We start from the raw sequence: 23548 nt of genomic DNA, 5'->3' as shown, positions 1-23548 counted from the left end.
TTTATTGCTATGAAGTACATAATACCTTCTTTTCTTCTAATGCCTTTTCAATGACATCCGTTTTATGCACTTGCTCTGTTGTAGAGTGGTTTAGGGAAAGCCCGAATTGCTCCGCTGGGATCAACGTCCTTTCTTTTATGATGGGTTTCAACCGTCTCCGGCTAACTTATCAAAAATTGGTCATGACTGGCAATGAGATCGGTTTGTACGATGTTGTTTCATGGGGTGATGTACTGGGCTTCGGTATTATTATAACATCAGATAATTATTCATATATGAACGATGCATTGAGGAGTGTTGCGTCACATTAGCATTCTTTTCTTAGATACCCAGACGATTATTTTTTAGTTACATGTTTGACCTTTTTTTGTATTTCCTTTGGCGTAACTACTTATACGTAGTCTTAACCCAGGTACCCAGGTTGAATATGGCCACTATATACTATATTGGATCTCTCTTTTTAATTTTGGGGACAAGAGGACAACCAAAAATGTTTATAGTTTGACGATATCTAACTAGCTTGCAAATTAAAGAAGAAAATTGTGAACATTTGTGACAGTAATGGAATTATTCAAGCTTTAAAAAATGGAAAAAAGCTATTTCGTTATGACAGATTACATTTATAATTAACTTTAGGATAAAAACGCCGCAGTTATTTTAAAAAAATATTTAAATTAAAACCTTGTCATGGACTGAAATAAAAAAAGCCAATTAGTCATACTGAAAATATCGCCAACCAATGGCCAATTCACCGTTCATGTCATTTTTCCTTTCATTCAATCACTCGTATCACAACCACGTCAAGGCACAAAGGAATTCCATGACAAATATTAAAATACAATCGCGGCTCAGTATGGTAATGTAAATAGCAAATAATAATGTTGAAAAATAACAGAAATACAGGATATATAAGTTTATATTTTTAACAAGAGGATGCGACCTGTCACTTTCACGAGCATTGAGACGCCAATGTACTTATTTACCGTTTGAATACTTACTTCAGCTGTAGGTATTCATTGTACCGTTTAGAAATAAGTCATATCGAGTAGCCATATTTTCCCAGTACTACTTGTGTCTTGTGATGTTCCTTGAAATGTAAGTTTAATCCTATCTTCTAGATTAGGCTAAAATATTTGTCCTATTTAGATGCTCCACAAGCCTAATAGCTTTTTTGTTTATTGTTTGTTTATTTGGAGCGACAAATGGAGTAGGTCTTTTTTAATTTTTTAAAAGCGGGCGCGGGCGGTGAGTCGCCTTTCAGCAAGTGTACTCCAGGGCCAGGGTGGGAGCCCCGCCCGCCCTAGCCGCCGCCGCGCGCAGCTAATGTTCCTTCCAGAGGGGCGCGATCTTTTCTCAGTGGTATTTAAATTCTTACGGGATTTGTTTGTTGTGGTTATGTTAACAGATGTATCAAAACATGAATTTTCTCAGTTAGAGACCACTCGCTTAGTTACTCGGATGTTTGTTTATTTTTTATAGATAAGTACGATTACTTACCTACATTTCTTTTTTCTAGTAGCTCAGGATATTGTAATGTAAGTTAAATGTTTAGGTAAATACTTACTGAATAGGACAGGCGCCCGGAGGGTATCGTATCTACGGGGCAAGTCTTAAAGTGAAAAGGTGCCCACCTACTTATAAGAAACTAAAATGAATTTATGATTTGTCCTGTAGCGCCTGATTTGATAAGGATTCTATCATGTACCTACTCTGTAAGATCCGACATCAGAATTATTTCTGATCGGCGATATGGCGATATATATTTATATACTGTTTTATTGTTTGGTTGGGTTAAACATTATGTTAAGATTAGTCTGAGGAAGTAGGTACGGGGGAGAGACCGTGGGAGGTTGTGCCATAAAGCAAACTTTAAACTAAAATAACAAATAGTAAAACTAGCCAAGTGTGAGTCGGGCTTGTGCAACAGATCGCGAACTGAAAGACAAAACTGCGATCTTTAATTTGCTAAACGTTTTTATGTAGTAATGAGTATTGAAGACTCACCATCGCTGAGTAGCGGCTGCACGTCAGCGTCGGGCCGGCCGGCGGGGCAGAGCGGCAGCGCCGGCGACGCCGCCGCGCCCTCCGTCTCCACCTGCACACGCACACACTGCCGTGAGCGCGGGCCGGCGCGCGCGCACCACACCACCATGCGCCCGCGCCGCGCACCCACGGTTATAACCCTATCACATACCTCATATGTATAAGCGTTTTAGTTCACGAATATCCATGCATATTTTAAAGTAGCGCGGCTGCAGCGCTGCGAGCTAGCGGCGGCGGTCATGCCGTGTGTGTGACAGCGCCAGCGCCGCCTTCACGACTAAACCGCGCTGCCTGGATATAAGCGTGTGTAGCGCAAGTCAAACGACTACCTATAATTACGTGAAGTGCTCTTAAACTCGTCCAGAGTCAACTTAACACCTCTAATGACGTAATGAGCACGTACACTCGGCGCAGACCGCTCACACGTTTGCGACAACGAGTTGCGGAAAGGGGTCTGGTTCCAACGAGGTATCAGGTTGACTCGAACCTATTCAGACCTCACTCTTACATGCGTTACTATCTCATCATTTACCAATTACACTTAACATATTTTTCTCGTCTTTTTTTCACAGTACATGATCCTTAAGTAGGTATTTAGATATCATAACTTTGCTAAGATAAAACGATTTCGGGTTATAATCTGACAAGATTCTGACTGTTGCCAAAGAAGGTGTTAAGCTACACTCCTTACAAATTAGTAGTATCCTCTTTGGTTGAGGCCCCTGAGTAGGCTGAATGGGGACAAAAACTCTGAGTAAAAACTATATAGAAACTCAAATGTAGGCTGATCAGCTAAAAAATCGTCATAAATTGCTATAACTTGTGGAGCAACGTGGAGTGTCCCTTCTGAAGGGAGAGTTACGAAAATGAAAAGCCATCAAAAGGCAGTTTTGATTTAAAGTAAGTTTTACTAAGTTTTCGTCTTCCCGATCTTTAGGGAATACATATAACACTATGATTTTGCAGGAACGCTACGCAAAGGGTTATAGTGTAAAAATATAAGCAAACATAAATATGTCTGTTTACTCAAATAATATGGGAAACTGACAAAATTTAAGAACACTCAACAGTAGCGTCAACTGATGAAAAAAATAGGCAGTTTTTGTCCTCTACGTCACATAATATAGAACATTATTTATGATAAAAAATGACAATGGGCACTTTTGTATGAAACTTGGTCCAAGAACCTCCACTGATGAGACTTATATGTAATGAAAGCTTATGCTTTCCCTATGATTCTGGCAAAGTTCTATCAGATTCTGTCCCGGGGTTCTTTTTTTACGGCCATGTTTGTCCTGGCTAAAAATGTGATAAAATACAGTGGGAGCTAAAATCGACTCAAGATTTGTTGCTGGATAACTAAGTCTACATAAATAATTATGTATCATATTGTATATCATTTTAAAGAGGATCTTTTCCAGAATCCGAAACATAAAAAAAAAACAAAAAGAAACTTTTTGTAAGCGAATTATAGTCAATTTATATCTGCAGCGCCATTGTTTCTCGGTAGCTAAGTTCAAGTTTCATGCCTTTTACCCCTTCCAAAAGTATCTTACCGATATTTTTTATATTGCTTCCGGAATTTGATCTGAGTGATAATAACAAGAAAAATAAATAGACACCTCTCCGATAGAGACTGCCTAAGCTATTGCCTATTGCAAGAAATCGTCATCATTAGCAAGTCATTACGGTATTGCATATAAGCTTATCAGCAACTTGGAACTTGGTCCAAGAACCTCCACTGGTGAGACTTGCATGTAATGATAGCTTATACTTGTCCTATGATTCTGGCAAAGTTCTATCAAACTCTGTCCTAGGGTTTTTTTACGGCCATGTTTGTCCTGAGTGTACAGTAGTGGACTGCAAAATCACCTCAGGATTTGTTGTCGAAAAACTATTTAACTAAGTCTATATACATAATTATATATCATAATGTATATCAATTTTAAAGGGGAAGGTTATCAGAATCAGAAACACAAATAAAAAAATGCATTATGTAAACGACTTTTAGCCAACTCACGTCCGTAGCACCATTTTTCTCAGCAGCTACGTACGAGTTTCGCGCCTTCCAACCTTTCCAAAGGAGCCCAATCATTTTTTCCTTCTTCTAATATTGCATTCTTAACCTGACAAGTGACAACAAAGAAAAAAAAATAAAAAAATAAGAATAAATAAAATAGATACCATTCCGATAGAGGCCGCGTAAGCTATGGACCTATTGCAAGATAACGTACTCAAAGGCTAGTCATTATTAATCCAACAGACGTAACATGATTAGAATGCGGCGGGACGGAAATGTAGTACATCGCCTTATGCGAAAGAGACGAAATATGTGTCTCTTTAACACTAACAGTATACAGCTTAGTACGAGAGAAACAAGAAATAAGTCATTCTAATCAAGATGCAATACAATGACTCTATTGTATGCAAAAGAAACACATTTATTAAACAAGTTCAGGCAATAACTGGTGCAAAAGGCGGCTTTATTGCCAAGGTAGCAATTACTACCAGGCAACCTTACGTTTACGATACGTTTGTTGTACCATTCGGCATTGTTTATAAGACAAGATATAAGCCTGGATTAATAAAACAAGATTGTGGTGAAAGAAAACATACTACATTTGCGTCCTCCCGCATTCTAATCATGTTACGTCTGTTGGATTATAATGACTAGCCTTTGAGTACGTTATCTTGCAATAGGTCCATAGCTTACGCGGCCTCTATCGGAATGGTATCTATTTTATTTATTCTTATTTTTTTATTTTTTTTTCTTTGTTGTCACTTGTCAGGTTAAGAATGCAATATTAGAAGAAGGAAAAAATTATTGGGCTCCTTTGGAAAGGTTGGAAGGCGCGAAACTCGTACGTAGCTGCTGAGAAAAATGGTGCTACGGACGTGAGTTGGCTAAAAGTCGTTTACATAATGCATTTTTTATTTGTGTTTCTGATTCTGATAACCTTCCCCTTTAAAATTGATATACATTATGATATATAATTATGTATATAGACTTAGTTAAATAGTTTTTCGACAACAAATCCTGAGGTGATTTTGCAGTCCACTACTGTACACTCAGGACAAACATGGCCGTAAAAAAACCCTAGGACAGAGTTTGATAGAACTTTGCCAGAATCATAGGACAAGTATAAGCTATCATTACATGCAAGTCTCACCAGTGGAGGTTCTTGGACCAAGTTCCAAGTTGCTGATAAGCTTATATGCAATACCGTAATGACTTGCTAATGATGACGATTTCTTGCAATAGGCAATAGCTTAGGCGGTCTCTATCGGAGAGGTGTATATTTATTTTTCTTGTTATTATCACTCAGATCAAATTCCGGAAGCAATATAAAAAATATCGGTAAGATACTTTTGGAAGGGGTAAAAGGCATGAAACTTGAACTTAGCTACCGAGAAACAATGGCGCTGAAGATGCAAATTGACTATAATTCGCTTACAAAAAGTTTTTTTTGTTTTTTTTTATGTTTTGGATTCTGGAAAAGATCCTCTTTAAAATGATATACAATATGATACATAATTATTTATGTAGACTTAGTTATCCAGCAACAAATCTTGAGCCGATTTTAGCTCCCATTGTATTTTATCACATTTTTAGCCAGGACAAACATGGCCGTAAAAAAAGAACCCCGGGACAGAATCTGATAGAACTTTGCCAGATTCATAGAGAAAGCATAAGCTTTCATTACATATAAGTCTCATCAGTGGAGGTTCTTGGACCAGATTCGCCCATTCTCCTTACTTACAAACTTACCTTCGTCGCGCGCGCCGCAGTGTCTTAAGTAGGTACTCATATTTAGTAAACAGTTTGGATTGGACTCTTGCGATTATTTGTCCAAGGTAAATAGCTATTAAATGTTCCCCAAATAATTTAGGGAAACACAATACTTTTACTTAAATACTTACTTGTAGAGGCTTCTAGAAAGACGGACGGAGGCGCAGGAGGATGTTATTAATAATCTTGTTTCACTTCAACTTTATGAAAGGTGAATTCATTCCGCAATCCATTTGTATCTTCTAAATAAGGGCAACAATGTTCATTTATTAGCAGGATCATGTTAGTCAGTGCATTTACAACATTCCATACGTCTGCAAGCTTGCGGGGAGCTCGGCAGGCAAGTGGTGGACATTAATTTCATATATTATTTTTCTCTGTGATATTACGTTCCGTGCTATGTAAGTTAATGAGTGTCTATAACTATAACCGCAAGAGTTGTTACGTGAAACGAAACCAAATGGAAAAGACAAGAAAGAACCAAATGGAATTGTTTGTAGAAGAAGATTTTAGTCGGAGTAAACATGCTGTGGTAATTGTCTTCAGGTATTCATGAGCGATCATTGGTTTTCAGTGTCCTTACTGTACAGAATATAGCTAGATGGATACCGAGTTAAATAACATACATCTTCAGACAAAAATATCAGGAGTGTCTGTGAGTTGTGTCGATTACTGTAACGTTACAGTAATAAGTAAAAGAAGTGTGAACTGGTATAATACTTACTAAGTACCTAATAAGTTTACATTAATTATAAAAGTAGCTTCTTCCAATAATCACTTATTGACCGTCGAAATATTTTAAATAGAAATAGATTTTATATTACAATGGGTCATAAGTAATTTAGGTGCCTACTGCCACTTGTTGCGGCTGAGGAAACTGACAAACTCCTCAACAACACGGTTTTATACCTCTACAATAAATTCAAAAGCAAACTCCCGCATTGAATGGGTACGTATTTAAATACAATCTTTATTTATCATTATGTTGAGCTGGAACTTTGGTACACCACACTGCTTATTTAATGTTTTAAGTACGTAATTGTCTATTTTATGGTTGCTTGTTTTACACAACGTATCTTAACCCAAGACAACATTTAAGTCGTAGGGCTATCGCAAACACTCACACAGTTACACACAAACACACACACACTAATATATACACATACACACACACACACAAACCCAATTTACATACAAAATGCATGTTTATTTGTTCTTATTTAAGCACAGTTTATTGTCAAATAAATTCAATTTAACAATGGTCTGCCTAAACTGATGTTATAAAAGATGTAATTGCTGAACACTGCTCCCTGAGATACAGGTCTCCTAGTTCAGGTAGCAGGGTTATCCCCCCCAATGGATTCTCGCCTTGTCGTGGCGGGGGGGCTCAGTAGCTGCATCGGCGGGTGCCGCTTTAGCCCAATGATGCAGTGAAGCTAAGAAGAATCCAGCGCGGCGGTGGCAAAGTCCACCGCTGCGCAACCCGTAACCCCTTAGCGCTTTGTGGTGGGGCGCCAAAGGGGTCGGGGGCCGCTTCCACATTGAGTGGAGGGGGCCGCGAGGAGACAACCTCTGTAAAAAACCGCCAGGAGGGGGCGTTTCGCCTGCGCGCGGCGGTCGTTCGTATTGCACGGCGGCCGTCGGGCCACCCGCAACCCTCGGTATTCCGAGGCGTGGGGGCCGCTCCCACACAAGTGGGGGGGGCCGCGAGGAGACAACCTCTCTAAAAAATCCACCTGGAGGAGGAGGCGCGTGGCGCCGTCGGCGACGGGTTCGGCGGCCATGAATACATGCCCGTCGGACAGGCTTCGGCCACCGTCGCCAAACTTGTTATCCTGGTTAGGTGTCGTGGACACGTCTCGCGGCCTACCAGGACCAAGGGGCTTGCCTTGGTCGGCCGGCCCAAGAGGAGCCAACCTCAATAAAAAACCCCCAAAGTCCCGGCGTTGAGGTGCCTTCGGGCCTTCGCGCGGCGTCGGGACGCCGGCAGGTGGCGGAGGGGGTATTCTCCGCCCGCTAGCGACCAACCCTGGGGCACCTCCCGCACCCCAGTGGTATTAGGGTTACCCGGGCACAGGGGGCACTGCTCGGGTGGACCATCCCTTCCCCCATACTCGTGGGACTCAAAATGAATACTTCTAAACCTAATAAAGTCGATGTATCGGAGCTGAAGAAAGAGGTAGGAAAGGGAGAGGTAGGAGAGGAAGAGAAAAAAAAGCGTGCTCAGGCACAGTTGTTCACCGGCCTTGATGCGGACGCCAAGTCCGCGGGGCATTCTGTGGCGCATCCGGGATCCACCACCCCGGAAGCGGCACAATGCCCTGGCCTAGGCGCTTGCGCCACCCGTCCCCGTGAAGGGACAGAGGAGGGAGGAGGCGACTCTGAGAGGCTGATCCTAAGCGGCAGGGATCAGGCACTCGGAATACCCGTCGCCACGAAGGCGGCTAGCCAGGAGGAGGAGTCAATGGACTCGGACTCCTCTTGCGCTACCATGGTGACGGCCTCGTCGGTGAGGTCCGACCTAATAAGGCCGTTCCTTAAAAGGACCCGGTCAGACCCCGAGTTGGAAGAGGACTCCGGCGAATCTGTTGTGTTGCCCCTCAAAGGGGTGGCACACAAGTCAAAGAGGGGGAGAGGTCGCCCACCTACTTCTGGCAAATATGTCGGCCTGGCCGCAGCCAAGGCCGCCTATAACGCCGAGTTAGCGGAGACTCTCCGACTTGAGGCGGAAGCGGAGGTCGCTGATGTGGCCCGCAACATGAGGGAGGCTAGGGCCTCTGTACAGCCCAACCCCCCCCAGCTGGAGGAGAAAGACCAGCAGACAGGCGCTGCTCTTGAGAAGGTTGTGAGGACTTCACTGGAGACCATCACAATGGTCGCCACAAAGTCCTCTAATCTCAAGGGGACATATGTCCGGGCCCTTAAAGACGCAGTCAAAGGGATTCAGGAGGCGGTGTCCCTAATAAGAGCCCGGTCCATGTCAGAGGAAGTCGTGCGGCTGGAGGCTGCCAACTCTCGGCTAGTGAAAGAGGTCGCTGACCTCCGTCGCGACCTGCAAGAGCTGCGTCAGCGCCCAGCCCAACCGTCGGAGCCAGGTCTACGGCAAGTACTGGAGGAGGTTTCCCGTGCCAATGTCGAAACGTTCGGCACCATGCTGAACGCAAGACTGGCGGGAATCGAGGATCGCCTCCTCCCAGAACCGCGACGTCGGCCCCCGCTTGCAGCGGACATCAGAGCAGCCAGGGCAGACCCTGCTCATAAAGAGCCAGCAGGGGCCCCGGCCGCCTCTACCAGTAATGGGCAAACCACCGGTCAGCGAGGTAAAACGGCCCGAAAGGTGGTTGGCAATGACAGCCAAGCTTCTCCTGCCCCCCCTCCTGCGGGAAAGAAAGGGAAGGGCAAGAAGAAGAGTATGGCGGCAAAGGAAGCTGCAGAGGCACGAGGCTCGATTGCCCCCACACCGGCGGAGGTGCCATGGACCACGGTTATTGGCCGAAAGGCCAAGAGCAAGGCGGCAAAAGCTGCCAAGAAGCCGCAAAAAGCCCAGCTCACGGCACAAAAGAAAAACAAACTCCGGACACCAAAAACGGCAGCAGTCACTCTGACCCTAGTGCCCGGAGCGGAGGAAAGGGGGATCTCCTATGCCTCCATACTCTCCGATGCAAAGCAGCGCGTCCGTCTTGCGGACCTCAACATTGACAGTTTGAGATTCCGCAGGGCAGCGACGGGAGCGCGCATGCTGGAAATTGGCGGGGAGAACCCAGCCGAAAAAGCGGATGCCCTGGCAAATAAATTGAGGGAAGTCCTCAGCCCGGAAGCAGTCCGAGTCGCCAGGCCTGTGAAGTGCGCGGAAATCCGCGTCACAGACCTGGACGACTCGGTCGATGCTATCGAGGTAGTGGACGCGGTAGCTAGGGAGGGGGGATGCCCGGCCGACACGATTAAGTGCGGAAGGGTAGTTTTCGGCCCGAGAGGCGACGGAGCGCTCTGGCTTAGTTGCCCGATAGCCGCTGCCAAAAAGGTGACGGATACTGGTCGCGTCCTGGTAGGCTGGACTTCGGCCAGGGTGAGGCTCCTTGGCCCCAGACCAATGCGGTGCTATCGCTGCTTGGAGTCAGGGCACGTGGGCGTCAAGTGCTCTTGTGAGGTTGACCGCAGCAGGCTCTGCTTCCGTTGCGGCCAACCGGACCATAAGGCACGAGACTGTGACGCCGAGCCCAATTGCCCTGTCTGTGCGGCAGCGGGCAAACCGGCGGCTCATTCAATTGGCGGCGGCGGATGCATTTCTGCCGTCAAAAAGCCGACCGACACGGCCCCAAAGAAGAAAGTGCCGAATCGGAAGGGGCACAAGGCCAAGAAGACCAGAGAGGAGCGGATGGACACCAATCCATAAATGGCATCCATCCGTTACCTGCAGGCCAATATCAACCACTGCGCCAGGGCACAGGACCTTTTGGCCCAAACCATGGCGGAGTGGTCGATAAGCGTGGCGGTAGTCGCCGAGCCATATGTGGTCCCTGCTCGAGACGACTGGGCAGGTGACCACGGCAATTCGGTCGCCATTGTTGCTCCCGCAGCTGGCGGCTCCCCTCCCTTCGATAAGGTAGCGAAGGGCAGGGGATGCGTCCTGGCTGTTGTGGGAGGGGTCGCAGTCGTGGGGGTCTATTTTCCGCCGAGCTGGCATTTTGTTGACTTTGAGCGGGCCCTCGCTGAGGTTAGCGCATTAATCGCGCAGGTCCCCTCTCTCCCCGTGATCGTCGCGGGGGACTTCAATGCCAAGTCAGTGGCTTGGGGATCACCCGCGACTAACGCGAGAGGAGTGGAGCTGGAAGATTGGGCGGCGATTTCGGGCCTGGTGATCCTGAACAGAGGCACTGAGAACACCTGCGTTCGCCAACAGGGGGGGTCAATCGTGGACCTCACGTTCGCGACCCCTTCCATGGCCCGAAGAATCCAAAGGTGGAAGGTGGAGGTAGACGTGGAGACACTGTCGGATCATCGATATATCAGCTTCGATGTCTCTACGTCTTCCTCCACAATGGCGTCTGTGGTCCGATCCTCTGCTGGGGATGGCCCTCGATGGGTGTTGGGGAAGCTTGACCGAGAGCTGGCTGAGGAAGCGGCTCTGGTGGAGAGCTGGCTGGCGGACACCTCCAACCCTACCGAGGATGTGGACGCGGGAGCGGAGCTGCTCGGCGCATCGCTGACTAACATCTGCAATGCGTCGATGCCCAGAGCGAGACCGCTCCCACCTCGTAAGCAGGTGTACTGGTGGCACGCCGAGCTGCGCGAATTACGCAAAGCTTGCGTCGTTGCACGCCGCGTCTACACGAGGTACCGAAGGCGTCGCATCCGTGACAGGCCTCTGGAGGTTGCCCTGTACGCCGAATACAGGACCGCCTGTAGTGCCCTCCAGACGGCCATATCACGAGCCAAACAGGAGTCCTGGGAAGAGTGGCTTGCCATCCTAAACCGGGACCCTTGGGGCAGACCATATCGGGCAGTAAGGCGGAAGCTCCGGCCCTGGGCTCCGCCACTCACCACGACTCTCGAACCCCAGTTGGTTGAGAGCGTGGTGCAAACGCTGTTTCCGAGTCGGGCGTGGTCTGCCCGGCCTGTGACCGTCACGGATGAGGAGGAGGTGCGGCCCGTGTCTGAGGCGGAGTTGCGGTACGCCGCGGTTAAACTCCGCCTCAAAAAGACCGCTCCTGGGCTGGATGGGGTGCCGGGGCGAGTGCTGGCCCTAGCGCTTTCGGAGCTGGGGAGCCAATTTCGGGCCCTATTTACCCAGTGCCTGGCACAGGGTCGCTTCCCCAGCTCCTGGAAGGAGGGAAAACTTCTCCTCCTCAGGAAGGACAGCCGTCCGGCGGATCAGCCGTCTGCATACCGGCCGATCGTGTTGCTCGGCGAGACAAGCAAGCTCTTTGAGCGCGTGCTCGTTCATCGTCTCGCCGAGCATATAGATCTACATCACACCCAGTTTGGGTTCCGTGTTGGCCGGTCTACTATCGACGCCATTACCCGCGTCAAAGAGCAGGCGGAAGAGGCGGTCGCCCAGGGTGACGTGTTGTTGGCTGTATCGTTGGACATATCCAACGCCTTCAACACGCTCCCCTGGGAGGCGGTCATGTCGGCATTGGACCGCTTCGAGGTTCCCGGCCACCTGCAAAGGTTGGTCCGGGACTACTTCGAGGGAAGGACGGTGGCGTTCCCGACGCGGAACGGATGGGCTCGTCGGGTTATGTCGTGCGGTGTTCCACAGGGTTCGGTCCTGGGACCGTTCCTGTGGAACATCGGGTACGACTGGGTGTTGCGCGGGGCCACGTTGCGGAGGGTCAACGTAACTTGTTACGCTGACGATACTCTCGTGTCGGCCCGCGGCAGCACCCACCGAGAAGCCGGCGTCCTCGCCACGGCGGGTGTGGCGCAGGTGGTGCGCCGTATACGGCTTTTGGGCCTCGAGGTGGCCTTGCACAAGTCTGAGGCCCTAGCGTTCCATAGGCCTCGGAACGCGCCACCTCCCAACGCCCACATTGTGGTCGGCGGAACCTCCATCGCCATCGGGTCGACGATGAAGTACCTAGGACTCGTCCTCGATGGCAGATGGAGGTTTGAAGAGCACTTCCGGCGCTTGGTCCCGAAACTGGTGGCTGCAGCCGGAGCTCTTGGAAGCGTCCTCCCGAACCTGGGAGGTCCCGGAGGGTCGTGCCGCCATCTGTATATGGGGGTGGTGCGCTCTATGGCACTGTACGGTGCGCCCATATGGGCGGAGTCCCTAAGCGTCCGGAATCGGACCCTGCTGCGACGACCGCAGCGGGTCATGGCGCTTAGAGTGGCCCGGGCATACCGTACAGTGTCGTACACAGCGGCCTGTCTAATAGCGGGCAGTCCGCCGTGGGAACTTGAGGCGCGAGTTCTCGCGGCGGTCTATAGACGGCGCGTGGAGGCCAGAGAGAGCGGACAGATCCCGCACCCTCTGGAAGTAGGTCAGTGGCGAAACGAGGCTCGCAATACTCTCTTCCGCGATTGGGACGAGGCGCTTGAGTCCCCGAACTCAAGCCGGGAGTTGGTAGCGGCAATTCGACCAGTCCTTCGGGACTGGATCGAGTGCCCTGGCGCTCCCACCTACCACCTCACGCAGGTCCTCACCGGGCATGGGTGCTTTGGTGAGTACTTGTTTAGGGTGGTCAGGAGGGAACCAACTGCGGAGTGCCACCATTGTGTGAGCGGCATAGTGGACACGGCACGACACACGCGCGAGGAGTGCCCCGCTTGGGCGGTCCCTCGCGCTGCCGTGTCCACAGTAATAGGGGCGGACCTCTCGCTGCCGGCCATGGTTAGGGCCATGAGCGGCAGCGAGCAGGCATGGAGAGTGGTTGCCACCTTCGCGGACATAGTCATGTCCGCGAAGGAAGCGGCGGAGAGGGAACGGGAAGACTCTGTCGACTCGCTCCCGATTCGCCGCAGGCGACCAGGAAGGCGGCGACGGGCGCACTTGGTCGCGATCGACCGAGCGCCGCCTTGATGGGGACCTGTGGACGGTGGTCGGGGGACCGCCGTCCACAACATAGGTCTCGTGCTGTAGGGCTCCCCAAGTGTTCCGGGCAGCCCTCGGTGGAGGGGGAGGCGCTTGACGCGCTCCCATGGGCGCTGGGCCTTAAAGGGCATCCGCCGGCGGGGACGCGGTTGTGTGCAATTGCGTTCCCGTATCCCCGCCACACGGCGGCAAAGAGGAACACCGTTGGGTTTTAGTGGGTATACCGGGTGGCGACACCCGGGGAGTCCCACATAACCACGTCGTCCCCCCGGGCGGCGTGGTATGCGTAACGCATTTCCCAACGTCAAAAAAAAAAAAAAAAAAAAAAAAAAAAAAAGGTAGCAGGGTTATACTTCTGTAGCATGTATGTGTCCTAGCTGTAGCACCCAATGTTGTGTCGATCTTTTCTATGTCAATAAACAATTATTTTATTTTTTTATTTTTTTTTAACATTCTGCCGGCATAATTATGACCTCTGGCAATCCATACTAATATTATAAACGGGATAGTGTATGTGTGTGTCTGTCTGTTTGTTTGACCGTATTTCACGGCAAAACGGAGCGATGATTTGACGTGATTTTTAAGTGGACATATTTGAAGGGATGGAGAGTCACATAATAATGCTAATTTTTGTCTTTTTCTACTTCCCTAAAATGGGGGATGGAAGTTTGTATGGAGCATTCCGCAATATTCAAGGTAGAAAGCTAAAAATTGCGTACTATTTGTGACTAACAAAAAATGTATCATTTGTTTTTTGGAAATTTGCTCCCAACCCCTTCAAAGAGGGGGTGGAAATTTTAGATGGGACACTTCGCAGTTTTCAAGGTGCTAAAAATTGGTACATTAGGAAAGGGGAACCGTGTTACCCCGAATATAATGCGAGCGAAGCTACGGGCACAAGATAATTCATTATAAAAATGTACTAAGTTATAAAGTTCCATAAATGTATTTTTTTGCCTTATGTAATCTAAATTGTGGTTGTGCCCTTTTCTTCTCAAGTCTGTCTACATTTTCCCGATATTTCATATAAGTAGACGTATTGTTAAGGTATAGTCATAATGTTAATTTCCTCGAACAGTTCTCTGAAGGTATCCGTTGGTTTGGGCACGTAAAAAGAAGACCTCCAGATTATGTGGGTAACGTTACAGCCAATCTAAACATACCAGGGCTTAGACCAAGAGGACGGCCAAAAACAAGATGGGCGGATGTGGTCAAAAAGGACCTGTGTATGTGCAATGTCTCCGAGAACGACACGTCCGATAGAGCGAAGTGGAAGAGAAGTACGAAGAAGGCAGACCCCACCATCAGATGGGAATAATAAATGCCAAGGAGAGAGAGAGAGAGAGAGAGTTCTCTGAAGGTATCGTAACTTCGTAAGTTATAAATAGCTCGTAATAGCTCTTTCTTGAGAAATAAAATTTGAGTTAAATGTCAGCGGCTCGATCCCACAATAATATGAGAATACGGATTTGTATTTGGTTACGTAATATTTTGGAAGTACTTAACTAAAGTAAATAATGTTTACTGCCGCAGGTCAGTGAAATCTATCTGGTAAATGTATTTGCTATGCTCCCAGAGGCTCAGAGATTAAGCCATGACGAGGCAAACTTATTTATTTTTTAAATAATTTACATGAGCTGAAATGTATTATGCCTACTCCCGCTCTCGTTTTCCTGTTTGTCTATAATTCAATTCCATTTATATTATCAATCTTCAATAAGGAGAATAAGGTTTCTTATTCGTTCGGTTATATTTTATATCATCATCATCCTTTATCCATTTATTAGGGATCGGCAGCATTTTTTCAATAATGCAAAGGGGTTCTGCCATTTTGATATTATTACCAAAATAGCGAACGTTCTGAACGTTCTCTGTAAGTAAGTCCTTTTTTACTTTCCACTCGACAAAGTAAGTGATTTTTTTTTTAAATTTTCTATAAAGAGAGTTTTTTTTTATTAAGTAAGTAAGTATATTATTATTTCCATTTGGCGGTTCCGTTTCGAGACAATATAACCCTGCAACTGGCACGGTGTTCGACCGGCGAAGCGGGAGATGTTTTCATCACAATTTTCATAATAAAAGTTGCTTTGTGTACAAAGTAAAACAATTTCATTTTGAATATTATGTAGCAACCGGTCGCCGTGAGCCGGCTGACTCCAACTTTGTTGATAACGAGCTGCGCGAGACGGCGGGCGACAGTCCGGGCAATAGGTACGACACTCATATCATATATGGAGGTAAGTAAACCGAATAAGTGAATAAATTGCTTCAGTTCTAACTGGACTAATATTTAGGCAATTGTTTTAATGAGTTGGAATCGTCCTCAAAATACAGGCAGAATGGTTGTTCATTCTAACTCTGAAAATGATCTCGTTGAACGACGCGATCTCCAGTGAGTAGAACAATCAAAGGGAGAGAAAATAGAACAATGAAGGCAGCGGGCGGCGACTGACGTCACGCCATGTCGACAGTCGGCCAGCTGAATATCTTGATTTGCGTGTTCTCCTTCAGTTACTCATTATTATGCAGGAAATAAAATTAAAATCAAAATCGTCCCGACCGCACCTTGTGCGACACGTCTTGCGGTGTGTCGCCGCATGTCACCGCGTGTCGCCGCGTGTGACGTGTCCCCCGTAATCTCCTCTCCGCCGCTACACAAATAACGAATTCGCCTCAAAGGGATCGACTTGATGGCTTTTCGTGAGATTTTGTCTCCGCTTTTTGTGTGTCAAAAGTCTCCTTAAACTCGATGGAATCTTGTTAGATAGAAATGACAGTCACCCTGCAGTAATGTGTTCTATAATTTATAATTATATGTATGTACAATTGTACTGACTGTGGAGCACCATCTGATTTAATTTTAAGTTATACCGTTTATATAGTGTTTTTTTCTTATCCGCTGAAAAGGAAAGACAGGGGCAATCGACAGGCATAAAATATATAGAAGCTCCTAACATTTTATATTTTATATTCCTAATATTTTATAACATTTTATTCGGATTCTTAATTCGGTTCTTATTTCTGTGGGTTTATTAAAACCGACAGAATTAAGTTGACAGCACACTTCAAACATGTTGAATATCAGCGGGATGCTTCTTTTACTCGCTCGGGTTATTCATTCATTCGTTCTTTCATTTTAAAATTGACAATTATCAATCATCCGTCTCTTTCCATTTCGGCGGATATGAAAATGATGGATGTAATTTAAAGTCAAATTAGGAGGTGTCTGCAGGAATCGTTACTAGTACCGGGCTCCTTCAGATAATGTAGTTGTTCCTAATTAAAATTCTACTTGATCACCCCCTCAGTATTCGTTACGATGTCACTTATACACTTACACCCCGTACAAGTACGTACAGGTAGCCGTATGGGAACCTTCCTGTGGTTGTTAGTGATACCGTGCCGAAAACTAGCAGGGTGATTCAGACCGTGGTTCTGACTAAATATCTAGTGAAATTTTCTGTTAGGCCAGGCGCGCACTACGAGTTTTTCGCCGCGCGGCAGAAAAGAGCAGCGGCATAATGTCGCACTGTAATATGCCGTCAAGTGCGCGAAATACAATTTAAAACTGTTTGGTACAGTATTACAGTGCGACATTATGCCGCTGCTTTTTTCTGGCGCGCGGCGAAAAACTCGTAGTGCGCGCCTGGCCTTAGTGTTTTTTTAAATTAATTTTAGTTGCATACTTTTCGGCAGAATATTCCACTTGATATAACTTAATTCAGAATCTTGAGCTGATTCATCATCATGCTCAGTATTCGACACGGCGCACATACACCGGCCACTGTTTCGAAACCTTTTTTTACACATAAGGAAATAACTAGGAAATTAATCAAAATACTGTTTTAGGTTCAAGTTTACCGAAATAGTTCATCATCATCACACGCGTTGTACTATTTCGTTTCGTAACAAATCAGTTCGCAAGAACCCACTTGTCATCAGTGGAACGTAATAAAAAACCGAAGTGTCTGAATGATGGCTTCATTCAAGAACAAACTAGGTACCTACATGACAGTATCCACAAACATAATCATAATTATGAATACCCATCTACCAATCACAATATGAGCGGAAGCCAGCGAGTGCAGTCTCAGGCGGGCCCAGTTTATGTAGATCATTATTTACCTTTTATGACGGCCGTTAAAACCTCGACGCTGCTCGCTAACCTTCTTAGAGAGTAATCACTTAATCCTTATCAAGCCGTTTTGTTTAATCAGTTCAAGTACCTGATACAGATAACATCACTTGTACAGCGTGTAATTCGGGTGTAGTTACGCTTTGAGAGGTTTGCGTCGTTATCAGAAAATATTTTATTAATTATTAGGCATTTTTGATAACGTGATAAACGTGTTCTGACTACAGGAAGAGAAAAGTATATGAATAAACTCCCGCCCGTAATCTCTAATGGGGTGGGCAGACCCACGAGTAATCAGAAACAATTTGCAGCCACTTTTGATACGAAGTTTTAATGGAGACGATGAACGAGTGATCAGAGTCAGAACTTTAGATAGATATGCAAGCAAAAAAGTAATAAGATTGGATACAGATAGACAGTCAACAGAGTCGCAACTCTGGGTATGTAGGTGACGCGGCGTCAGGCCCTCGCCGATAAGAGACTCGATGGTCGGGGACTCGCTGTCAACGCCACAAGTCCTGTATTTTAATCCCATTTTGTATGTTCGGCAGCAAAGGACACGCGACGCGACGTACGCACAGACAGACAGAGTGTTCGTCCACCGCTGGACAAGAGCTCGTCCTCGCAGACAGGTTCCGATGCTCACTTTATATTTGCGCGGGGCATTGTAGATATCGCTCGAATGGCAATCGCAACTTGGCCGCTACCTGCCACCGCCATTCTCAGCTCTAAACTACAGTGAGCCATTAATGACAGAGGAAATGGGATTGTCAATCAATACATCTCACACAACAGAACAACGACCGACCAATCACGAACACCTCCCTGACATTTAGGTCACAGAATGAATTAGCGTCGGCTATAACTTCTCTAAAAGGCGAACTATACTAGATTGACAATTAAAATTAAAATTATCTTTATATATAGAACGGTCATATTTCGCCCCGAACCAATTCAATTCGGGTGCCGAGTCTTACGTTAGAGTAAGGGATGAACGCACAGACTGCGTCTCGGTTGCACTTACGCGTAAGGAGGGACACGGTAAGAGTGAGATATTTGTGTGGAGTTTCCGAGTAGTCAAGACCTCGTGGTTGGTCGCCGTCGAAGTTGCCTTTACAGAATCGCTCGGCTGCTCGTCGCCCCTGGGGACGGGCCCCTCCGCCGCGGGTTTACAATTACTTGCAGATAAGTCTATCACTGAATTATCCCAAATGGAAAAAGTTTCCCTTGCTTATGAGGTATTTACATTTAAATTGTCCAAATTTGAAACGCTCCCAACTGTTATGTTAGTCTTTATTATGCTAAACCTATCTACCTAACCTCATAATTGCGTTCATAATTGCGCTATTTTTTTTCAAAGAACTTTGCATAAATAATTACATTTCATTTCAAAGAGGAAAGTTTGTTGCATGATTTAATGGCGGCGGTAAACTACTCCTTAACTTTTTCCAACCAGGTTGCTGGACTCGACAGCAATTTAATCAGTAATTTCCGCGTTCGAGCGAGACAGCTTCCCGACTGATATCCAACTTGCCTTCCTGCCTCAAGAAACTACTAAGTACTAGATACTTATGTCTATAATGATTTTAATCATATTTCAAACCTAATTTCCTTAACGAACTGTTCGAATTTATAAATTAAAACTAAAGAGTTATTATTTGACTAACGATTTTTATAGAGACTGTAATCATTTTTATTTTGTGATAACGTCTGTTTGTATCATATTTAAGCAAACTCTTAGGACAGATTGCATCACTATTCTGGAAAGCATCAGAAAAATATTTTCTTGTTTCATACTTTTTAGAGCGCAATTTTTCCGCAGTCGAGTTTTAGTTAACTTCGTTAGTACCTACTAAAATATACTACTTGCTAGAGACGTAGCGTAGTGCAGGAATACGCCGGTCAAGTTACTAGTACTTACTGGGAACATTTGTAAACACAAACTTCGATTGCTCGCATGTACTAGCGTAGCTTAGAGCTGTAGCGACGTAACGACGTAGCACCGTAGTAGCTTCGTAGTACTTACTTCAAATTCAAATTCATAATTAATCGGTTTATTAATTGGGTACGTAAGGTATTTTTTTATATTTTTAAATGAAACGTTATGATACGAGTATTATAAAAAAAAACTAATTTTAATATTTTTACTTTTCATGCTATTGTTATTTTTTTCATATGTTTTAAAAATATCTCCTACAGCCAATGAAACCTATAAACTTTTGCCTTTGTATTATTAATATTTACATTTTATTAGGGTAATGTGCCCACACTGGGGGCGGTCCCTAAGAGTACACACAGGCCCAATAAGATAGATATAAATACCATTTTGTAAATTTTTCGAATCTCTAATTGAGTTTGTATAGTTCATGCTTCTAATAAACATGGTGGGGGTTAGTGCTCCTCATTATTAGAGAAGTTATTTAAGTTCGTTAACGACACACTCTTAGGACACCTTACCCTAGTGATACGACTGATTACATTAAACTTTATTTGGAAACGACAATTTGATAAACAGACTTTACAGGTCACATGAAGGTCAAATAATACACGATTATTGCTAAAATAAACGCCACCTGGATAATTTGAGAGCTAAAAATACAGAAATGAAGCTTTAGATGAAATCTCGAAATGGTTTTAGAATTAGCGTAACGGTTTTCCCCTTACAAACTAAATTTTCTTTTTATTATTGAAAAATAAACCAACGTTCTCATTAATACTCTAAATTGAGATTTATGGCCGGAAATTTATTTTCATACTATGAAAGTTACTACTCGTATTGGACAGTTTCATGACGACTATGTTCAGCAGTTGTGTGAACAAATTATCAGATGTACCCTCTTGTCAGTCTTTTTACAATAACCCCGTAAAGCCGAGGTTTCCAGACACAATAGTAAAACAATGGAGTTTGGATTTGTAACGATTTACAATAAGAATAATTTCACCGTGAAACATTTTGGTGACGTTGACTTAATGGCCGTTTAATGTGAACAGACTCACTTAATAGCTTGCCGTAGTCTATTTCCCAAACAGTAAAATTTTGAGAATTCAAGGCTAGAGTGGAATAGGCATACATTAGGTAAGCGTGCTCCGTCGGGCCGCGTCGTCGCTGTTATAATTAGTGTTTCAAAATAATTATTTAGAAGTAAGTAAGCTATTATAACAGTATTTACTTATATTTCATTAAATTAAATGTTAAAATATGAATAATGTTTTTGTATTACTGATTCTTAGTATTTCTTTGATTTTGTTTATTGATTCTTCGAAACAAATATTTCTGTTATGTATGTACAAGTTCTGGCGAATACCAAATGAGAAACGTAGAATAGAAGAAAATCAATAGTGTTATTCGATATGAGAAACGTTGTGATTTCAGCCACAGGAATTCCGGATGTGTGCTGCTGACGGAGCTGGGCAGAGTGGCAGGAGCAGGGCACTGGCTTTGCTATCTTTGTCGGAACATTAGTAAAGGGTGCTTTTTCATTAAAACACCCGAAGTCTTTCTCCCAACTATGTCATATTCGACTAAAGTATTTCTCACAATTTATAGGGTACCCTCTTTATTACGGGATTTAATCGTCTCCACCTGTATCTTGAGGATTTACGTCTAAATTCTCATATAATTGGGGGCATAAATTATTTTACTTTAATTAGTAGGATTACGAAGAAGCCGTTTCTGTAACATGGGTTAAGTAAGGTGTCCTTGGATCGTGTGTGTTGTGAAAGTTCGTGGCCGTCGACTGTTCTGGACAAGTGGTATACTCGGCTGGTAGTGCAGTGTGGCGCCTAACGCGGCCCCAACCTGAACCAGTAACACCCTCTTTATGGAAGGCGTTTCCAATACGTATCAACTTTAACACTGTCATAGCCCCGTCAACAACCCTACGCCTGGAATCAGCGCCGGCCCATGATTGATTACTTGACATTGAGGATGTTTGGATTGACATTTGATTGATGAGATAAGTGCGCCGGAGTTTTAACAGTTCTTTCCAAGAATACATACGTAACCACAACAAACTCACATTTTACTTCTTTATAAAACATAAATAAGTTTATAAATTCAAGTGAAAAAAAGAATTGGCGAGCGTACTTTTTAATTTATTATACAGTTTTTATTTGCCGTTTGTAATTCACAGGTCATTTGCAAAAGGCTTATATATGCGGGCGGGGTGAGCGAGGGGCCCGGAGCGCCGAGAGTGCCGGGAGCGCGACGGGGTGCGAGGTGCCGGCGCAGTCAATTTGCCACATAATGTACGTGGAATAACTTGTGAGACATTATGTGACATTTTTTATGATCTGTAAAAAGCTTTTCGGTTTTCTGAGGCGCGTCAAGATCACAATATAAAAGTTTCCCTAGCGGATGAATCTGGGTTGGGAGGATGTTAGCAATTAATATTAGACCTTCCCCCCTCCCTCGTGGTCGAGCACGCGCGGCCTTTTCATTTTAAGGCTCTTTTTTGTTCTTAGTTTAGGAGGTAAACATTTTGTTCACCTGCACGCAGATTGTGCGTTAGAGCCCAGCTTCCGGATCCGGTGGAGACCATAAGCTATCTTGGCTGAAAGAATCACTTGCCAGCTTTTAGAAACTTCGTCATTATATTTCATGTCGCGAGGTCTAGGTCATTGTCATACATTATTTATAACGTTATAACGTCATATTACGTCACATTATCTGGACGTTACAGGGTAGACAGTCACCATTGACAACTCAACTCAAATATGATCGTATACTCGTAATATGTTTTCCAGTGTTTCTATACCTTATAGATGTATTTTTTACACATATTCCGTAATAAAATATTTCGATCCATTGATGAAAAATCTCCTTCTTTTTTGAAGTCGGTTTAAAATAGACGGCTAAATTTCGATGATCGTCGTGATTCACTTTTGATTTCAAATTTTGGGCGAATTATAATTTTGTCTCACCAGAAATTCATAATTTCAGTTAGGGGTCTCTGTGACCTGACCTACTTTACAAGCGGAATTTAAAATTCCTTGAAATAGGTGGTAAGTACATAATAATTTATACGTCAATTATTACGTTACGTATATTTTCCTTATTGCTGGAAGAAGCTTGTAGATCTTCTAAAGATAATTTCACGACTCATGCTTAGGTATCTGTCGCATTCATTTTATAGATATCGTTTGAAGTATTCAAATATTATATAAGTAAATGACAATAATCATCGGGATGTTAGTTTGGAGGTCCTAGATACGACGTTATAAAACACTTTAGTTTAGTTGGGACATTACATCATAAATAATGTATGACGATGACCTAGGCTGGTCGGTCACCAGATTTTCCTAAAGAAAGATGATCCGTGCTTCGGAGGGCACGTTAAGCCGGTCTCTGTTACTTCTTAAAGGGGCTTTGGCGACTTAATACTATTGAGTCGACACCAGGGTAGCTGAGGTTTGGTAATCCGCCTCACGACTCACACCATAAGAACTGATGTATTTTGTTAGTAGGGAAATAATATGGAAATTGACAGAAAAAATAAAAAATGTTTCTAGAACTACTGGACCGTCTCGAACATCTCACATCTCTGTTGATCTCACATTACGACTACGCCTGGCCTTCGTCTACCACCTGCCGCGTCCTGCCCACCCCGGCAGGAGGTGCGGCGTGGCTGTGTGCGTCCGTCCTCCGTGCCAAGTGTCCTCTCCCGTACACTCGAGGGTGGTGATCCTGACCCGGCGTCGGTCGTCATTGTTCGGCAGCGTACCTCAATAACATTCGAGTTTTTTTCTCGTGTTGTAATGCCTGGCGCGGTGCCTTTCATGGCTTTATCTACCACTTCAATTTTGTGAAGTCCTTCAAATTTTAGTGGGTTTTTTGCAGATTCTTCTACTGGTTGATTAATTTGAGCTCGCTGCTAGGCATCAACGGCAGAATATCCGAATCACAAACTTTTCCGTCAGAGCAATACATTTTGAAACCTAACTTAGCATCACGCCTATATTTCCGAAGGGGTAGGCAGAGGTGTTTAGTATACCTATACATCTATCTTCACCAGCTATGTTTATAAGTCCCATGTAATATGGG

General features: G+C 44.9%; 1 protein-coding gene across 1 annotated transcript in view; it reads right to left on the bottom strand.

The window, feature by feature from the left end:
* LOC126379936 (adenylate cyclase type 6) overlaps nucleotides 1-23548 on the bottom strand; it is a 128379-nt gene that overhangs the window by 36439 nt on the left and 68392 nt on the right. The window contains exon 5 of the mRNA XM_050028950.1: nucleotides 2005-2095. Coding sequence (XP_049884907.1) covers nucleotides 2005-2095 — 91 coding nt within the window. The remainder of the gene's footprint in view (nucleotides 1-2004; nucleotides 2096-23548) is intronic.

This window comes from Pectinophora gossypiella, chromosome Z (genome assembly GCF_024362695.1).
Source record: "Pectinophora gossypiella chromosome Z, ilPecGoss1.1, whole genome shotgun sequence".
In the NCBI taxonomy this organism is placed as follows: Eukaryota; Metazoa; Arthropoda; class Insecta; order Lepidoptera; family Gelechiidae; genus Pectinophora; species Pectinophora gossypiella.
This window is presented reverse-complemented; position numbering and strand designations above follow the sequence as displayed.